The sequence below is a fragment of the Pecten maximus genome, chromosome 2 (genome assembly GCF_902652985.1).
Source record: "Pecten maximus chromosome 2, xPecMax1.1, whole genome shotgun sequence".
NCBI classification, from domain to species: Eukaryota; Metazoa; Mollusca; class Bivalvia; order Pectinida; family Pectinidae; genus Pecten; species Pecten maximus.
Genome location: NC_047016.1, coordinates 46,845,797 through 46,867,468, shown reverse-complemented (window position 1 = coordinate 46,867,468; position 21,672 = coordinate 46,845,797). Strand labels below are relative to the sequence as shown.

General features: G+C 33.9%; 1 protein-coding gene across 2 annotated transcripts; it reads right to left on the bottom strand.

The window, feature by feature from the left end:
* Nucleotides 1-5,998: 5,998 nt before the first annotated feature.
* LOC117322294 lies at nucleotides 5,999-8,983 on the bottom strand. 2 transcript variants are annotated; one of them, XM_033877115.1, is made up of 2 exons: nucleotides 8,854-8,983; nucleotides 5,999-7,827 (listed from the first exon to the last, which is right to left on the bottom strand). In XM_033877115.1, exon 2 carries the CDS (start codon nucleotides 7,508-7,510, stop codon nucleotides 6,383-6,385), a length of 1,128 nt encoding a protein of 375 aa, XP_033733006.1. In that variant the 5' UTR covers nucleotides 7,511-7,827; nucleotides 8,854-8,983; the 3' UTR covers nucleotides 5,999-6,382. The 2 variants fall into 2 exon arrangements, with proteins under 2 accessions (XP_033733006.1, XP_033733007.1); XM_033877116.1 differs by lacking the exon at nucleotides 8,854-8,983 and adding an exon at nucleotides 8,569-8,784.
* Nucleotides 8,984-21,672: the final 12,689 nt, after the last annotated feature.

The following is a 21,672-nucleotide window of genomic DNA, read 5'->3' as shown; positions in this document are numbered from 1 at the left end:
TAAATGATTGGATACCATAAATCCCATAATGCCTCCTTTTCCTCTGGAAAATTTTAACATGGCAGACAGGCAACCATATTAGATTTTGAAAGTTGAAGTACTATTTCTTGAGAACAATCTGATTGAATACATATCATCACCTTATACTATCGTGTTCCTCAACACGATAGTATAACGTGATGTGTATTTTAATCAGATTGTCTTGAGAAGTACTGGAATGATATTCTAAAACTTTATATGCAGCTATATAGGTTCCTATACGTCCTAGTTGTGCTCGTTCTATTTTCAGTCTGATCAGAAAAACAACCAACAGGCAGCCATCTTGGATTTAGGCACTTGATATTTGTTATTACACTTTCTCAGAAAGTACTTGGATCTCCGTTAGATTTCATCATGTAGGATTCCCTTGTGATCAAATGATAAAAGAGGAAAAGGGGTAAAGAAGGGAAAAGACCAGTCTTACATGGAACCAATAATGATCATTCAAGGTGGGTGCCATTATTCCTCATTCTCAAATTTTATATGTAGATTCTTCTTCATCCATAGTTGTGCCTATATTCAATTCTGAGAAAATCCAAATGGCCTATAGGTGGCAATCTATGATTTTGACAACTGAAATTTATTTCTGAGGAAGTTCTGCATTAATCTTTGAATCGGACATGATTGTTTACTATAAGACAGCATCTCTCGGTCTTCACCTGTTTGTGTGAGAGAGAAATGAGGGATGTTCAGAGCTTATATGTCTTTCTGTGATTAAATCTGAAATAAAGGTTATATCAGCAGTCGTTTCGCATAATTTAGGACATAAGACACTCGTGAATAATTCATATGTAAGAATTTAATATTTTGAAGACTTGTACATGTATAAGATTAAAGAGAATTGTATACTGAAAATATCACCTGAGCATGATTCCAATAAGATAAAGGACTTGTCTATAGATATATATGTATATTTATCTATTTACATTTGATTGCAAATTCAATCTCAACAATAAACAAAATTAAGCTAGATATCCAAATCTTGGTTAAAAACACTCCAAAAATTAAAACCACCTTAAAATAACGTGATTTAATTTCAAAGGTATCAAGTATATATAAATAACATACAGCATGCACATTGCTAGATAGTTATCAAATTATCGTAAAAATACAAAAGGCACCTAGGGCCTGCTCTGCTCACTTGTTTTGTCTGAGCATCATGGACACACATACAGATGATATCTACAGAATAAAGGATTTGTAATTACAACAAGTTGTATGATTTTGTTGAGTTTCTCGATGTCTTCATCCTGATCAAGGGACCTTAGAGGCTAGCCAAGGCAAGAGGTAAGGCTGTAGCTTTGGCTTGGTCAATCCTGGTAGCATGATTGTGTACATCTTTTCATGTCTAGTACCTAAGAAGCTAAGGATGAAGATATGAACTGTAACCAAGATGTGACTCACTATGACTAGATCCCTAAGCCCAAGACCCAATCTGAGAAAATCTTGTTCGAATGGATTCTTGTTTTGTTTTACCTTTTCATTCACAGAAAAAATATACACATTCTTATGGTAATGACTTTACTAGGACATTACAGTTGATTGTCTGAATTACCAGGTATTTTTGCATTTCACTGACTTTTTATTTCGATCTAACATTTACTAAGTTAATTGATGGATGTATGCAAAATTATATACCATAGCATGGTCACATGTTCATTTGATGCAAGTGAGCTGATTTAAAAAAAAAATAAAATAAATAAATGAATAAAGCTCAAATGATTAATGAGCCATCAGGTAAAGATTGAAATCAAACAGATATGTACTACTGGATATACAAATGTAAAATAATACATCACAACCAAAATATGATATCTACCTATGATATAGTTATTATAGTACCCTTTAACATATATACAGCTAAATCAACCACACAGAACTACAGGCTTGGAATCAGGATATTCACTTAACATAACCTGTTAGATCCTAACAATATCATTTACCTTGGTGATCTCTGAAACATCACTATCGATTGTTTCTTGCAGCAGGTCAAACACTTGTTAAGATGCTTGTTATAAAAAGACAATGTAGATGATATACATCAATCAATCTCATTACAATGTGCTCTTAAATGATTATTCATTCAAACTAATGACTATTTTCTAGCAACAGATACCCATTTCAACACAAAACAACTATAACTAATTAAATACAGAACAATGTCTGTAACCAAATAAACACATAATAATATCTGCAATCAATTAAACACAGAATTCTGTAACCAATTAAAAACAGAATGTCTAGATCTGTAACCAATTAAAAACAGAACAATGTCTGTGGCCAATTAAACAGGACAATGCCTGTAACAATGTCTGTAACCAATTAAACACAGAACAATGTCTGTAACCAATTAAACAGAACGATGTCTGTAACCAATTAAACAGAACAATGTCTGTAACCAATTAAATACAGAACAATGTCTGTGACCAATTAAACACAGGACAATGTCTGTAACCAATTAAATACAGAACAATGTCTGTAACCAATTAAACACAGAACAATGTATGTAACCAATTAAACAGAACAATGCCTGTAACAATACAGAACAATGTCTGTAACCAATTAAACACAGAACAATGTATGTAACCAATTAAACAGAACAATGCCTGTAACAATGTCTGTAACCAATTAAACACAGAACAATGTCTGTAACCAATTAAATACAGAACAATGTCTGTAACCAATTAAACACAGAACAATGTCTGTAACCAATTAAACAGAACAATGCCTGTAACCAATTAAACAGGACAATGTCTGTAACCAATTAAATACAGAACAATGTCTGTAACCAATTAAACACAGGACAATGTCTGTAACAATGTCTGTAACAATGTCTGTAACCAATTAAACACAGAACAATGTCTGTAACCAATTAAATACAGAACAATGTCTGTAACCAATTAAACACAGAACAATGTCTGTAACCAATTAAACAGAACAATGCCTGTAACCAATTAAACAGGACAATGTCTGTAACCAATTCAACACAGAACAAATGTATGTAACCAATTAAACACAGAACAATGTCTGTAACCAATTAAACACATGACAATGTCTGTAACCAATTAAACACAGGACAATGTAACCAATTAAACAGGACAATGTCTGTAACCAATTAAACACAGAACAATGTCTGTAACCAATCAAATACAGAACAATATAATGCCTCTAACCAATTAAACACAGAACAATATAATGCCTCTAACCAATTAAACACAGGACAATGTCTGTAACCAATTAAACACAGGACAAATGTCAATAAGCAATCAAATACAGAACAATGTCTATAACCAATACAACACAGAACAATATAATGCCTCTAACCGATTAAACACAGAACAATGCCTGTAACCAATTAAACAGAATAATGTCTGTAACCAATTAAATACAGAACAATGTCTGTAACCAATTAAACACAGCACAATGTCTGTAACCAATTAAACACAGAACAAATTCTGTAACCAATTAAACACAGAACAATGTCTGTAACCAATTAAACAGAACAATGCCAGTAACCAATTAAATACAGAACAATGTCTGTGACCAATTAAACACAGGACAATGTCTGTAACCAATTAAACAGAACGATGTCTGTAACCAATTAAATACAGAACAATGTCTGTAACCAATTAAACACAGAACAATGTCTGTAACCAATTAAACAGAACAATGCCTGTAACAATGTCTGTAACCAATTAAACACAGAACAATGTCTGTAACCAATTAAATACAGAACAATGTCTGTAACCAATTAAACACAGGACAATGTCTGTAACCAATTAAACACAGGACAATGTAACCAATTAAACAGAACAATGTCTGTAACCAATTAAACACAGAACAATGTCTGTAACCAATTAAACACAGGACAATGTCTGTAACCAATTAAACCAGACAATGTCTGTAACCAATTAAACAGAACATGTCTTAACCATAAACAGAACATGTCTGTAACCAATTAAAACAGAACAATGTCTGTAACCAATTAAACACAGGACAATGTCTGTAACCAATTAACACAGGACAATGTCAAAAACAGGACAATGTGTAACCAATAAACACAGAACCAATGTCTAACCAATAAAACAGAACAATATTGCTTAACCAATTAAACACGAACAATAGACATGTCTGTAACCATTAAACACAGGACATGTCTGTAACCAATTAAAACAGACAAATGTCACAATAACATAAGAACAATGTCTATAACCATTAAACATTCTACCTAAAACAGACATGAGAACCAATTAAACAGAACAAGTCTGTAACCAATTAAACACAGAACAATGTCTGTAACCAATTAAACACAGGACAATGTAACCAATTAAACAGGACAATGTCTGTAACCAATTAAACACAGAACAATATAATGCATCTAACCAATTAAACACAGGACAATGTCTGTAACCAATTAAACACAGGACAAATGTCGATAAGCAATCAAATACAGAACAATGTCTATAACCAATACAACACAGAACAATATAATGCCTCTAACCAATTAAACACAGAACAATTTCTGTAACCATTTAAACAGGACACTGCCTCTAACCAATCAAACACAGAACAATGCCTCTAACCAATTAAACACAGAACAATGTCTATAACCATTTAAACAGGTCAATGCCTCTAACCAATTAAACACAGAACAAATGTATGTAACCAATTAAACACAGAATGACCTCTGTAACCAATTAAACATGCAACAATGTCTATAACACATTATATAATCACAGAATGAGTACATATATGTAGTTTTGTTGGAAAACCATTTTGAAACTTTCTTGCTCTATGCCAACAGACAGACTGACACCCAAATTGCAAAATAGTTATACATGCTAAATATAACAAATATCTAATTCCAAGATTAGAGCAGTTGTTAACAATGGTTTATTTGACTTTGATCACTACACACCATATCAATTGTAAGGTGATGATCAACTAAACTTGAAATTCCAATGTGACCTTTGACCTGATCATCTTTTCCAATGACCACAAAATCAGGTCGGATGTAGAACTTGATGTTGCTATGGACGGCGACAGATGGACAAACGGACATACATACAAATCAAAGTGGAGGTGGGGTGTGTATATCTATCTATTAAGGTGGTGTGTGTATCTATCTAGTTGGGGGTTGGGTGTATACTTATCTAGTTTTTTATTGGGGGGGGGGGGGGGGGGGGAGTATAAACTACATCTACTTGGGGGGCAGGGGTCTGGGTCTACCTATCTAGCTGAAGCAGCGGGGGGGAGGGGGGGATTATATACCAATCTACTTAGGGGGGGGGGGGGGGGGGGGTCCTATCTTGGTGGGCATAAAGTACAAATTTACATGAATGATCAAAATATGTCTAATGTCAGTTGACAGAACACAAAGAAAGGAATAATTGCTTACCATCTGATTATCAAATTTTGATGGCCTTAGTCTATTATATGATTAAAGCAACATTCCTTACTTAACCCTCCAACCATTCCAACCATTTTGAGCAAAACATCTAAGGATATTACAGAGTGATTGAATGAATTATAATGAAATTATGCTCATTATATAATTACAGGTAATTAATACCAGTTTAACTATATTGCACTTTCCTTCTTTAAAACTAAAGTTAAGTACCTGATGATATATATCAGGGCTCAAAGTGGTGCCTATTTTAGTGGCCATGGCGCCTTAAATTCACCATTGACGACTAGTTATTGACCTATAAGGCGCCTGCATGGCCACTAAAAAGTTGTGTAAATTTGTGATTTAGATAATCCCTTCAAAGGTTGTATACATAGTCAATGCTAAAATGATGTTCACAATTAAAAAAAGTTACAGAGAGATGTTATACTGAAATAAAAAATTAAAAGACTTCTTTTTAAATGTAAAACAACTTGATCGGGTGACTAACTTTTCCAATTGGTGCCTAGATTTTATGATTTGGTAGCCAAACAGGCCACCCGGTAAAAAAATTCTACTTTGAGCCCTGTATAATATACAGTTAGTGTGATAACGAAAAGCTTGAATGTTTAACATATTGTAATGTTAAAACAACGTTCTAGTATAAAAAAGTACACACAAAATAAAAAAAAAATTAAAATGTACACATAATAAATGCATCACTTTGTTAAGTCACAATAATTAAAATTCCTATTTCGGTAAAAAACCACAGGTGAAAATGTGTACAATATTAAATATTACCTATAAATTTAGGTATACAACTGTAAGGCGCACCATATAGGTATAGTATATATATGATTTATCTACACTTGTACAATTAGTCATTTACCCTGACTTATAACCTCATTCATACAAGTCTATTATGATTTATATCATAAATACAGGACAGCTACAACTTTACTCGTCACTCTCCTCATACCCAGCAATGTTACTTAGCGGGATATCATGGGAGAGAGGCTCGGTTTCCAATATCTCCCAAACCGCCCTTGAATATTCGAAGGCCGGCTCATCTGTTTTGATCTTGATACCCAGACTGTGCCTCATTCGTTCACCCTTAGATTTTTCAAATACAGTGAAGCTGTGTTTAAAGGCCTGACCATCAGTCTTCTCATATACGGAACGAGTATGCAGAATAGAGTCGCCAGTGGTAACGACCTTGACCCCTCGCGTATGCTCATGTAAGGGAATGTCCACTTCTTCATCCATTCCTTTACTGTATTCTCTGATTTCAGAGGTCATGACCTCTTTCATGCCTTTGCTGTATTCCTTTGGCTCTTCCTTGGACACAATGCGTATGCCCGATATATATTCATGTACATCACTTTCTCCCTCGTCATACATTCCTCCCGAGTACTCGGACACAGTTGTCTGTTTGAGATCGCGAAATCCTCCTTGGTACTCGCTCACCTCACTGGTGCCTCGGTCGTCCATACTCTTACTATAATCTCTCTTCTCAGTGGTACTCACTTCGTGCATCCCATTTTCGTACTCGATTGTCTTGCCATCCGTCTCTTTATACATAGTTTCACTGTACTCAAAATTCTCAACCTCTGTATCATGGTACAGTTCATTGTTGTATTCAAATGGCTGGACGTCGGTCACTATATTCATACCACGACTGTGTTCAGTCACGTTTGACTGCGTTTCATGATACATTGGTTTTGTGTAATCAAAATTGACGGTCTTTATCTTATCCATGATAGCTCGCTCATATTCGTAAGGTTCATGAACAGAGACCTCTTCCATTGCTCCAGTAAATGGCCATGGTTCCGTTTGTGACTCCTCATAGATAGCCTTACTGTACTCATGCGTGGGAATTTCTATCTCTTCAACAACACCCATTGTATCGTAGTCAAATGGTGTAATTTCTTCAACTTCATTTACATGGCGGCTGTACTCGATAGGTTCAACCGTCTCCTCCAGGTAGATAGCACGGCTATATTCCAACTCGTCTTCGAGGGCTACGTCTTCAATGTCTGCTACCATCTGCTCCCCAGACCCCACTGAACTTAATTCCAAATCCATATTAAAAGTAAAGGTTTTTCTTTTTAATCAGAAAAAAAGAGAACTTTACAGCCTCTCCATCTACCTTAAACAAGCGAGCTATTTATTTTGACATTTAAGTATTTTGAGACTCAATTGGTGTTATCTGGACATGGTTTGCAAATGCATGTTTCTAATCTGTTCAGAGGGAGTTCTTGAAAATGCAGTCATCGCTGGTATAATTAGATTTTTAGTTAGATGATTCCCTGTTGATCTGACCTAGAGATCTATTTCGGATGTTGGTGAGCATATCAGGTCAGGCTGACACAGATTATGTTCAACTGAAGAATGCCAATTATCTGAAATAGATAAAATATCTAATATTTATAAAGGACAGAGAGATGGACATTATAATGTTATAAGTCTGGCATTAAATACCTCAACATTTTGTAGTTTTATAAGTATTTTTTTTATAAATAATCAGGTTGGGGAAAACCAACAACTTAGGTATATTAGGCAACCTTGCATATTATACACAATTTGAGGTATAGTTTTGTTACTAAAAATAGCCAAAATCACTCTGAAGTTAACATTTTTTGGTCAAGTGGCATTTATTTAGCCATGAAACATCATACAAATGCAAAAATAAAAATTATTTGCATGTTGGAAAGTACCAAAAATTGATGCAATATATATATATATACTTCTAGTAGTGTAACATCAAGTTTGGAGCTCCTTGATTTATTTTTCTAAAAAACATGAACATTGATTCTATATCATGAATTATATGTATATATTAATTCATGTTTCACTTCTTTAGTGCCTCATATATGATAATATGAGATAGGTCGAATATATAAATTCCAAAACCTTCATCCCTTTTTTAAGATTTAACCATTCTCCCATTATAATCATATCATGATCATTTGTAGCCCGAACTTTCTAACGATCTTACTAGGTATAGATGAAAGGCAGCTTTAAAGGCGATATCAACATCAGAACCCTTCGGGCTAGATCATTTGTAACGAATCACTGGACATGTGGTCTCATGTTACAAACAGAATCTCACGAATGCGATGCAATAAATAGTTTCTACTAACCCCTGGTAATATTGCTAGTGGTGTCTTTAACAACTGCCTTACATTTCCAAACTAGGCCTATGGAAATAAGAACCTTCAGTCCGAACAACATGCAACAAAAACCTGGTAGGGCAGCCTCCGCTCTTGACCGGAAATCAGCTGGTGCTGTACCATTCTCTGCAGGCAAGCTAATTTCAGGGAGGCGTGTCCCCTTGTTTCGCAATTATGTCGATTTTGAAATAACTACACTATCGATATTTTCTTTTGCAGTTGTTTAGAACCAATTCGTGATTGTGTAATACGTACCAGTTACTCAATGGCGTGCAGCGTTTGAGAGCTAACACATTCGATGAGGTTTTGCAGACAAAACTCAAGTATCGGTGATGTAAACATTCCACCATTTTGTTTATTTCTAAAAGCAAATGCGGACAAGGGCAGTAATTCCGGAAGAAAATACTTGATATTCAATCGACACCAAGAAGTTGCTTGGATGTTTTGTGATAATGGTAAATATAGAGTTCTAGTAAATTACCAAACCCTAAGACATTCAGACACTAAAATTCATTTTATTTTGTTTTAGTGACTTCTTCAAGGTAGCCTCGGTAGCTGTGATCACTCATGCGTGAGCTTCATACCACTCTCGGCGTGTGTTCGAGTCGCGCTGCCGACAGAGGTGACGTCTGTTGGGTTAGTTGTTTTCCCATAGATGGCACGTTGATGTGATAATGTACATCAATATGTAATACTGTCACATTATCAAAGGTGTTTAGCACGCTTGTTAGTCAAGAATCTATTTGATTTAGAGATATATATATATACTGTTTATAATTTTTACTTAAAACGTTTATCAAAAATAAACACAAATATGATTTAGAGCAAGGAGTTGTTTATTTTCCTTTCTACCACAATACCCTGTGTTATTCAACTCTCAGACCATCAGTTAATCATTACAGCTGTTAAAAGCTCGTGTCTTTTGTAACTTTTAAAAAATAACTTACTCGTGTGAAATAAATTCCATATCCAACAACCACTCGTTGTGTAACCTCTATGAATACTGCATGTGAAGTAAATACAAAATCAAGAATAACTGAGAAGTAATGTTTTACTTAACAAAAGTCAAAATTTAGCCTAATAAAATATAATTACAATTTCCGAAAGTGTACGAATTAACAAATTAATGTTATATTTATGTCCCATATATGTACTCGAAAACTCGAAATTCACATAAGTACAGATTCAAAAAGGTAGATGATAATGAATATCAATACGTTATAATGTATACATCAATATGTAATAAATTAATGTATATCAGTTATGTAATAATGTACATCAATATGTGATAATGTACATCAATATGTAATACTGTACATCGATATGTAAGAATGTACATCAATATGTAATAATGTACATCAATATGTAATAATGTACATCAGTATATGATAATGTACATCAATATGTAATAATGTACATCAATATGTAATAATGTACATCAATATGTGATAATGTACATCAATATGTAATACTGTACATCAATATGTAATAATGTACATCGATATGTGATAATGTACATCAATATGTGATAATGTACATCAATATGTAATAATGTACATCAATATGTAATAATGTACATCGATTATGTAATAATGTACATCAATATGTGATAATGTACATCAATATGTGATAATGTACATCAATATGTAATAATGTACATCGATATGTGATAATGTACATCAATATGTGATAATGTATATCAATATGTAATAATGTACATCAATATGTGATAATGTACATCAATATGTAATAATGTACATCAATATGTGATAATGTACATCAATATGTAATAATGTACATCGATATGTAATAATGTATATCGATATGCGATAATGTACATCGATATGTGATAATGTACATCACTATGTGATAATGTGCATCAATATGTGATAATGTACATCAATATGTAATACTGTACATCAATATGTAATAATGTACATCGATATGTGATAATGTACATCAATATGTGATAATGTACATCAATATGTAATAATGTACATCAATATGTAATAATGTACATCGATTATGTAATAATGTACATCAATATGTGATAATGTACATCAATATGTGATAATGTACATCAATATGTAATAATGTACATCGATATGTGATAATGTACATCAATATGTGATAATGTATATCAATATGTAATAATGTACATCAATATGTGATAATGTACATCAATATGTAATAATGTACATCAATATGATAATGTACATCAATATGTAATAATGTATATCAATGTGATAATGTACATCAATATGTAATAATGTACATCGATATGTAATAATGTATATCGATATGCGATAATGTACATCGATATGTGATAATGTACATCACTATGTGATAATGTGCATCAATATGTGATAATGTACATCAATTATGTAATAATGTACATCAATATGTGATAATGTACATCAATATGTAATAATGTACATCAATATGTGATAATGTACATCAATATGTGATAATGTACATCAATATGTAATAATGTACATCAGCTGTAATAATGTACATCAATATGTAATACTGTACATCAATATGTGATAATGTACATCAATATGTGATAATGTACATCAATATGTAATAATGTACATCAATATGTGATAATGTACATCAATATGTGATAATGTACATCAATATGTAATAATGTACATCAATATGTGATAATGTACATCAATATGTGATAATGTACATCAATATGTAATAATGTACATCAATATGTAATACTGTACATCAGTCTGTAATACTGTACATCAGTCTGTAATATTAGATTATATTAGTATGTAATAATGATGTACATCAAATATATGCAATGTAAACATATATTTTTATTTTTATCTATGCATGTGGCCCTCGAAACTATTCTCTACAAACAGAATACGGGAATCAAAGTTACAACAATTTTCCTTGGGCGAAAATCAGTTTTAAAAAGTGCACCTGACCAGAGACGTATATATCATATATCATATACCTGATATATAAGTCTCTGGCCTGACGAAGTAATGTTTAAAAGATACAAAATACATAGTAATGATGGATTATAGAAATTTTGTGTTTACTACAGATACCTTTTCGTTAATCTAATATCAAGTGTACATGACCTTGACGAGTTGGCATAACGTATTCTATATGAAAAGAACTTGAAAATCCAGGGTCGTTAGCAAAATTATATATTAGCCCCTCCTCCTACTATACCAACAAGGTATTTAGGGCAAGGGATTCAATAGGATTTCTATTTTTTCTTCTCCATGTACATCTTCCTCAGTTGCCGCCTAGAGGCAGTATGTATAGTCATTCTATACGGCCAGTCTCCAAACGCAGCCTGGTTTCGTTCGACAACCATATCTTATTGCCCTGATAGCTCCATATCGCGTCGGGAAAAAAAATCTCTTTCCTTTGAACATTGTGCGGAATATTGAGTAGCCATCTTGCAAACCAACGTTGTACATACGTTTCACGGCTAGTTCTGATTTCTACATATCAATCTGATTAAAATATAATTTTGACTCCTCTTCTACCATATATACGATAACTTCAATTGATACTACAATACAAATTACAAAATGTACAATAAATATTGCTGTGAATGACATCATTAGTATCGTACGATGCAGTGAATCGTAGAGGATCGGAAATTACAAGACTAATTTAATAATTAAACGAGTTTTATTATATAAGACGAAGTTTGATTGTAATTTTCTCAAATCAAATTAATGCTGAGGGATCACTTGAGATGACGTAGAGGGTCACGTGACTTCAGTATTGAGAGTAGATTCATAAGATATCGAACTAGATAAACCAGGGAGGGAATATGAATATACATTGTATAAAGATCTGTAAACATAAATCAGTACACAAATTGACCTGTAGTCTTGCCTAAATCAAGACTATCAAGATATAAAGGGTTGGGCAAGTGATCCCTCAGCATTAATTTGATTTGAGAAAATTACAATCAAACTTCGTCTTGTATAATAAAACTCGTTTAATTATTAAATTTTCTCAAATCAAACATGCTGAGGAATCACATGAGATTTTAGAGTCGAATCTTATGAATCTGTAATAGTATAGTAAAAACAACCAACAGACCGTTTGCAAATGAACAGAATATAATTTCTCTATGAAATAACATGTACATGTACACACACATAAATTGATGGTAACTCGCGATCGTAAAGTCTTGTTTATACACGAATGTATATAGTAATGTCTGTAGTACGAGAACAAGCTTAAGGAGCATCACAGCATCAACTGATATTTACATAATCGGCAAAGCTACTGTGGTCTTATTACTGGTAGAACTAGTACTTGATTGCACAATATTTTTGTAGTAAAACTTTTTGAATGTACAGTCAGTTTTCCAGCCTGCTGTAGCAAGAATCTGACCAAGTGGAACTGTCTTATGGAGAGCTGCACTGGTAGTGGCTGCCCGAGTACTGTGTGGTTTAAAAATGTCAGTGTCAATTCCTGCATTCACCATCACACACTTAATCCACCTGCTAATAGTAGCTCTACAAATGCCTTTATGAGGAGCCACAGTACCAATCAAAAGTTTTGATTCATTACCTCTAAGTTTTTCAGTAAATGCAATATAAACACGTAGCACATCCACCACACATAGTCTGTCCTCTTTGCCCTGTCACTAATGCCAGCAACATAGTCAGTTTCCAAGTCAGATGCTTAAGTGAAAGTGTCTTGGAAGGAGATAAAGAAGAGACATAGTCCAAGACATCAGAAACATTCCAAGTTTCTTGGTAACGAGGGAGTGACGGTCTTTTAGTAAAGACTCCCTTTACGAATTTAGTCACCAATGGATGGCTTCCCACATTTCCCCCATCACTATTGTATAGGGATGACAAAGATGAAACGGCTGACCGAGCAGTGTTAATAGCACTATACCCCAGTCCTTCTCGAAATAGCATGGTTAAAAACAGTACTAAATGCTCGGCAGATGCTGTAAATGGAGAACACGCCCTCTCGTTACAAAACAACATCCATCTGTTGATATAACTCCCATATTGTTTTTGAGTTGACTCTCCAGGCCGAGAGAATGATGTCAGATGTGTCCTCTGGTAAGCCGCGGCCACTGAGGGTTTCCCTGATAACTTGAAAAACCCCAACCTCATTGTTTTGAGCGGGTGCTTCTTTTCCGGGTTTGTTGGCATAGTTAGACTTTGACTTGTTGGAGGTAGAATGAAGTTTTGTGCCGATACCATTTTTAGGAGTGGAGAGAACCATGGTTGAGTTGTCCAAATTGGTGCCACAAGTATCACTGAAGCTTGGTCTAACTGGATTTTCTGGATGACTTTCCCCAACAAACTGAAAGGAGGAAAAGCATAATAATTATAATGTTCCCAGTTGAAGGACAAAGCATCCACAGCTCGAACTTGTAGGTCTGGTAGATAGGATACGTAAGTGTCCAACTGCGCGTTAAGTCTTGATGCAAACAAGTCAATATCAGTCATGAATAATGTCACATATCTGCAGAAAGATCTGTCTGTTCAACATACATTCCATGTCATCATGCAAAGCCCGAGAAAGAAAATCTGCCTCAGTATTTAATTTCCCTGGAAGATGTGATGCACTTTACCAGATGTCTCTGTCTATACACCAAAACCAAATTTTTCTTGCCATATCATTCAAATGTTCTGTTTCACCACCCATGTTGTTAATGTATGAAACAGCCACCATGTTATCCATGAAAACTTGAACATGAATTCCTCTTTGGGATGAACAAAAACATTGTAAGGATAAGAAAGCTGCTGTAAGCTCCAACACATTGATATGGTGCCCTTGTTCAATATAAGACCAATGTCCACCAGTTTTCAAGTCGGTGTTTTCAACTACAGCCCCCCATCCAGATTTTGAACTGTCCGTTTTCAGTATCATGTCTGGGGAGTTGCGAGAGATAGGTTTAAAACAGTCTCGTATATTATCTCTCCACCAAGAAATTTGTTTCTTTACTTGAACAGAAATCATCATGGTAGCATCATATTGTCCATAATTTGCTTTGAGTAGAATGTCTTTCTCTCTTTCTAATGATTTATAATGCAACTGTGCATGTTGTACACCTGGTTCACAGGCCACTAGTTTACCGACTAACTGAGCAAAGTCACGAATCACACATGATGTAGCTAGCCTTTAAAAACTGTTCACAGTCTCGTTTTAAGTTGTCAGCTTTTTCTGTCATGTCTATGGAGTTTAACACAAACCCAAGGAACGTAATTTGCTGAGTTGGTATAAATACAGATTTTTTAGGGTGAATAGTAAATCCTAGATTGTCAACTAATGTAGTTGTAGCAACTATGTTCTTTGCACATTCCTCAAATGTATCTCCTTGAATGAGATTGTCATCTATGTATGCAACATTTGTGTGTCTACTTTTCCGTAATTGAGAATACATAGGTTTCAGCAACTTTGTAAACACACGTGGAGCTGATGCTAGACCATTAGGCAAACATGTGAATTGGTAACAGTTATTGTCCCACCAAAACCTCAGAAATTATCTATCATATGGGTGAACTCTGACCGAATAATATGCGTCTTTAAGGTCAATAGAACCAAACCAACAGTCTCTGGTAATAATGTTAATGGCCGACTTCAAAGTATCCATTTTGAAATGATGATACTCTACATTCTGATTAAGTTCTCGAAGATTAAGGATTAATCTGTGAGTTCCATCCTTTTTTGGTCTCAGAAAAATGTTCGAGAAAAAAGAATAATTTTCTTGACATGTTGATACTGGTTCAATCACACATTTGTCCAATAAAAGTTGTTTTGTGATAATTTCCCGTTCAGTCACACTAAATGTGATTTGTCTAGTTTGTTTGGTATTAAATGGTCGATCAACAAATTCAATGCGATATCCTTCACTATATCTAGAATATGTTTATCGGAGGTGATCTGATGTCAATTATACTTAAAGTCAGAAACTTTTCCGCCGTAGAAATTTTCTGGAGTGTTGTCAATTGCAGGTAGCGTGAATTTTTTTGATATAATATGCCTACCTACCTCAGTCCCTAAAACTTCTTTTTCCTTTGTTGATGGCCTTTGTCCAAAAAAAGACAGAGAAAAACGAAACGTACACATAAACAAAGAGATCCTCTAGTCCTGAAGTCACGTGACCCTCTACGACTCATCTCATGTGATTCCTCAGCATGTTTGATTTGAGAAATTTAATTTCATCTCTGAAATTTGTGATGAATCATTTACTGACCATATTTCTTCAATATTCCACTGATGTGTTATTTTTTTAATGCATTTAAAGTCCGAGTTTTGATAACCAGCTGACTGCAGTTACCAATTTATATTTTTGCTTATTTGTTGTATAATTCATTCCAGTTTGGCTATACACTAACAATTAATTGGGGGGCAATACATATTTTATATAATTTCTCAAAATTTAAGGTTTTAAAAAATAAAATACATGTAATCTGTAGGATGTGTCGAGATGTCCATACTACAATGCAACTACAAATTGTACTTATATTCCAGATTGATTGAAATAGCATCGATACTTTTTTAAGATAAGTCCAGGATCCAAGCATCCCTGATTTGCTGAGTCCCTGGACTATGAAGACTGTGTTCATATGGCCACTATGTGATCGAACTTTATACCAAATATGGTTAAAGTTGGACTTAAAATGTACTTTTTGGTTAACGGATCTGAACACGAAAACTTGAAATGATGACGATGACGCCGCAGCCGTCGCCATCGCAAAAATGTGCCGTTTTCGCTTACGCTTTTGCGGTCCAACATTAACATCTGCAAGTCCGTCAAGATATATGTTTGAAATATATCACATTTAAAATAAACGAACGATTGGTCCCAAGTGAGACTTACCGGATAATCTATAGCCTCGTGTTTGACAATGCCGAATTATTTCTGGGACATTTTATCTCCCTGCGTGAAGTTTGGAACCCGTATCATTTATTTACTTCTTTTAATGTTTAAAACCTGTTTTTTCTTCTACACACAGAATTGCACTATATCACAGGTCCTTCTCATTGAGACGTTTTTCATCAAGATCAGAAGGACAATTTCTTTCCACACCGGTTCTCCAAATTAGCGAGGTAATCTCTGTTAATCTAATTCTGATATCTCTCGGGGAAGGTGAAGATACTGCGGTCATTTCTTGCAATTTAGTTTAAAAGATTTTTTTTTTTTTTTTAGTCTACCCTTTTTTTTTTAAGAATTATTATCGATACCTTAACATATCGACTGTTGAAATTGACCCTTACCTTTTATCCTGTAAATTACAATTCTTTTTGAAGATTTTGTTTTAAAAGCTTCAATATTTCACATAGATAAATATCACTCCCAGAAATCACAAAGACAGCCTTATTTAGAATCGACAACATCCAACACAGTTAAGTTTAGGAGAACAGGCACACATCAAACAATCAGATGTCTAATTTCAAAAGTTCATAAATCATGATTTTAAGGCTACTACGTGGACTGTTATTTTCATAAAGTTTTGAAATTAGAAATATGGTTGTTATAAAACGACTTATTATCTATAACTCACTATATTTATGAAAGAACGAGTTGAGAACATGCAATTGGCATGTTTGTCAATAGAAAAAGATTAAACTTGCATAGAACGATGGCGATCACTAAGATGGGTTTGAAGATTTTGTTTTCTGGAAACTTTGGTTTGTTTGGTTTGTTTTTGTTTAACGTCCTATTAACAGCCAGGGTCATTTAAGGACGTGCCAGGTTTTGGAGGTGGAGTAAAGCCGGAGTACCCGGAGAAAAACCACCGGCCTACGGTCAGTACCTGGCAACTGCCCCACGTAGGTTTTGAACTAGCAACCCAGAGGTGGAGGGCTAGTGATAAAGTGTCGGAACACCTTAACCACTCGGCCACCGCGGCCCCTTTTTCTGGAAACGAAGTTGGTCTGGGTGGGTATACCAGAAGAATCTGTTGTCCAGGAAACGTAACCGACTACAATGGAACTACTCAGTAATACTGATGATATGTAAATGTGCAAATATATGGTGTGGTGGAAATCTCGGTTGCTATGGTTACCCGGTTCCTAAACACAGGTTTTTGTAAATAAAATATCATCAGCCATCCGATCAATTTTATTCAAACTTGGTCAAATGGTATTACTAATCAAAGTCAAAAAACCAATTCTGTCCGATTAAGATGAAAATTGCTATAAAACTTAAGGGATGGAAGCTGAGAGATAGCATATAAATACGTAATTAGCCATTGACTGTCATTTTTTTTTTTTGGACCACGTTGTTTTGTTTTCTAGTGACAAATATAAACACAAAAATTACTTTGGGATGATCACAGCATATTTTTTAAAACTTTACTTCACTTTATTGCGTAATTGTTTGCAGACATATAAATAAATACAATACATAAAATATTCTACTCTAAAATTCTCTTTCAGCAGAGACATATATAGACATATATATGTCTCTGCTTTCAGTAAGGATTCTATGGCTTATTTTCAAAGCATTTCACCTACAATCAAAGCGTAGCATATTTTCTATATATTATAAAGATACAAAGTTTTCTTGTATTATTCACTTTCTCAGAAAGATTCATGAAAATTATAATCATTTAAATAATTGATCCAGTATAAAGTATCCAACTATTCAGTTAGAATCAACATGGTCAAAGCCCTGAATATGTCATAGGACATAGAATGTATGCATAGTGAAGAGAGTCTTTGTTTACATTAAGTTGATGGAAGACAGCAAATGTATATATATATAATACAGTGAATAGATTTGCTATGTAAATGAGATAACGACTAGAAAATTATTGCCTTGGTTTTATTTTTTTGTAATTTTGCAGGGGAAAAAAGAATAACAATGAGCCCATGGGTTTTTAACCGTCACCCGAGTTCTGAAATATTTCTGTCAATTTGTCTTCTTTTGCGCCGTCCATCAGCCCCTGGGGACCAGTCAGGGCAATCTTGTGATAAATCTAACTAAGTATGTATGAATTCCAATAGAAGTTCAACAAAAGGTAGTCAAAAATCGTTTCCTTATAATAACTATATTACAGGTAACAGAAGACCCTAGTCATGAATTCACAATTTTGGTAAAGCACCTTGAGATCCTTATAATCTAGTATTTGATTCGACCTTATTTGTGTCTTGAGAAGAAGATTTTTGAAATTTTAGCCAATTTGACCTCTTTTACTCCGCCCTTCAGACCCTCTGGAGCTCAGAAGGTTTTTGTAAAATTTCACTGAAATTGGTCCAGGTTTTCCAAAAAAAGAAGTAAAAAATGTAAATTGTTTATGGATGGGTGACGCATGTGACAAACAAAAGGGGATTAGAAAAGCACTGTAGACTTCAGGTGTCCTAAAATTCAAATAATGAAAAAAAGACAAAAAATTAAAAATAAATAAACACATAAAATACCGGTAAATAAACAAAAACAATGAATAAACTCATGTCCAAAAAAAAAAAAATTTGAATTGTACAAAACGGTCCTGACAAAAGCTAGAATCGAGTTGAAGTAGTGATGGCTGTGGAGATTTTCCAGCACCTTTTCTCAATTTTCTATGTGCATGTTTTTGTCCAAACTTGTAGGGAATTGAGGTAATTTTTATCTTTAATGTGATAACAAATAAATAAGTAGAGAGCTCGAAAGAACTTTTTTATAATTTTCTCTTGATAAATTACTCAATTTTAAGGAAAAAGCATGTTAAAAGCAACTATTAGATAAATACAAATTCAAGCACTTTTCCAGCACTCATCCCTAGTGACTATGATCAAGTTGACTGATGAATAGCAATACATTTATCAAAACTAATACACTGCTAACCTAGATATACTACCCAAATTGTCCTGCCCTATCCACTACTTGGAAATTAATTAAATATCAGTATATGAAGAGTTATTTTCACAGGGATATTGCGATACATGAAAGTACTGTCAGGGTGGTTGTGTGTGGCTCAGTGGTAACAATCTCACCTTTTACCTAGGCAGCAGGGTACAGTATCATGCATATGAGAAATAAACAACACTAACATAATGTGAAATGATACATAGGCAAAAAATTAAACCATATTTATCCAAAAATAAGCTCCTGCCTACAAATAAGACCAAGTTCACAAATAAGCCCCCTTCATTTCTGCATTATCATCAATTTTGAAATATGTAAATAGTAAGCACAAAGTGGTTCACAAATACTCATAAGTCCCTCCAAACTTATTTTCTTACTTATTGGCTAATTTGAGGATGAATATGGTACCTACTTTTACACTAAAGGAGGGGGCTTATTTGAGGATAAATATGGTACTAAACTTTTACATCAAAGGATGGGGGCTTATGACTACAAGGAATGCACAATTACACCATAGAACTAAACGAAAAACAGTGCATATTATTCAGGGGCATAAATAATTGTTTGTACATATGGAACTCAATAAATATTGACAGATATGGAATGTTTGATAAATTTGCAATTTTTTTTAAAAAATTGCAAGGATCAAACTAGACTAAGTATAAAAGTAACAATTGCAAGAGGCCCATGTATAGACCTTATAACAGTCATTTTAATATATATATATATAAACACCCAAATACTTGACTGTGTAGTATACATGAACATACTCGGTCGACGTAGTAACAGATCAATCAATGTGCAATGCATTAACAAATCCTAATTTCAACATGACGGCAGTTACGAGAGCCATCATGGATTCTGAAAAATATTGAGCAATAATTACAACACATTGATGTTCCATTATATTATATTGCTTCAGATTCATTCCAGAAAGACTAAATGTAACCGGTATAACTTGTGAAGATCGATTTCATGTACAGTAGTTTTAAATGTATTTTCTAAATGTCAGCTAGCAGTTTTGAATTGCACTCTGCTCACTAAAACAAAACAAAAACATTTCACAATTGTATCTCAATACGGCTATAAAAACCACCAGAACACTTTTTTTATAATTATTCCCTGAATGGGTTGGTAAATTGCAAAAGTTCTTCAAGAAACAGCCTCGTGCAATAGAACATCAAGTTGATTACCAGTACCGAGGGTAAAATATTCTGGACTATTGCACAGACACCCATGCATGATATGCAAAGAAACAAGATTTGTATCACCTTTACGAGTGGTTTGGGGGTATGCTTTGAATTTCATATTTTCACTACAACGTCAAAGCTTAATTTTGAAAAAGTTTGAAGAATACAAGTAATCACAGGTTAACAACCTGATATTAGGACCATAAAGTCTACCGAATTTCAAAGAAATTGGTTGAAAAATGTAGATCTTCAGACTAGAATCAAGCACTAGTAAAAAGCAAAGAACAATACATTTTGCAAAATATTTGAATTCAAATGCCTCAGGGAGAAACATAAGTATATAATAATTATTATAAAGCCTATTATGTTTCAAAGAAACTTGTGAAAAATGTAGATCTTCAGACAAGATTCATAAACAAAAGGCAACCACTTTTGCAAAAATAGTTGGATCAAAATGTCAGTCGGGGAAACATAACTATATATATCATGGTTATATATAAAGTTTCAAAGAAATCTGTTGAAAAATGTAGAAGATCTCCAGAAAATTAAAAACTTTACATAATCCAGATTGACAACAGCATATACCATAATACTACTGTAAATCACTTATATTTCGCGAGTACTTAATTTCGCGAACTCACCTAGTTTGACTTATTCGCGAATACATAATTTCGCGAATTCTGATCTCAAATAATGACTTTAAATTTGCGAATGACGTTACAGATCGGCGATTTTTCCATGTTGGTAGCCATTTTGTTTACGAGAGTCATGTGACGGTACAAGAAAAGTCATGTGATTCAATCATGTGATATCGGTGTCTGGACATACTGAATTGTATTTACCGTACCCTGTAAACATGCTAATTGGCTTACAAAGGCGGTGTCAGACATAACTTTAACGGCGATGTTTGCTCACCAACTAAAGATTACGGTAAATTCAAAATGGACGCCACTTAGTATTCCTGTCATTCTTATACAAATATTCGCGAGGAATTTGAATTCGCGTTTGACTCTCCTCGCGAATTAACGCGAAAATAAATCCCTCGCGAAATATAAGTGATTTACAGTA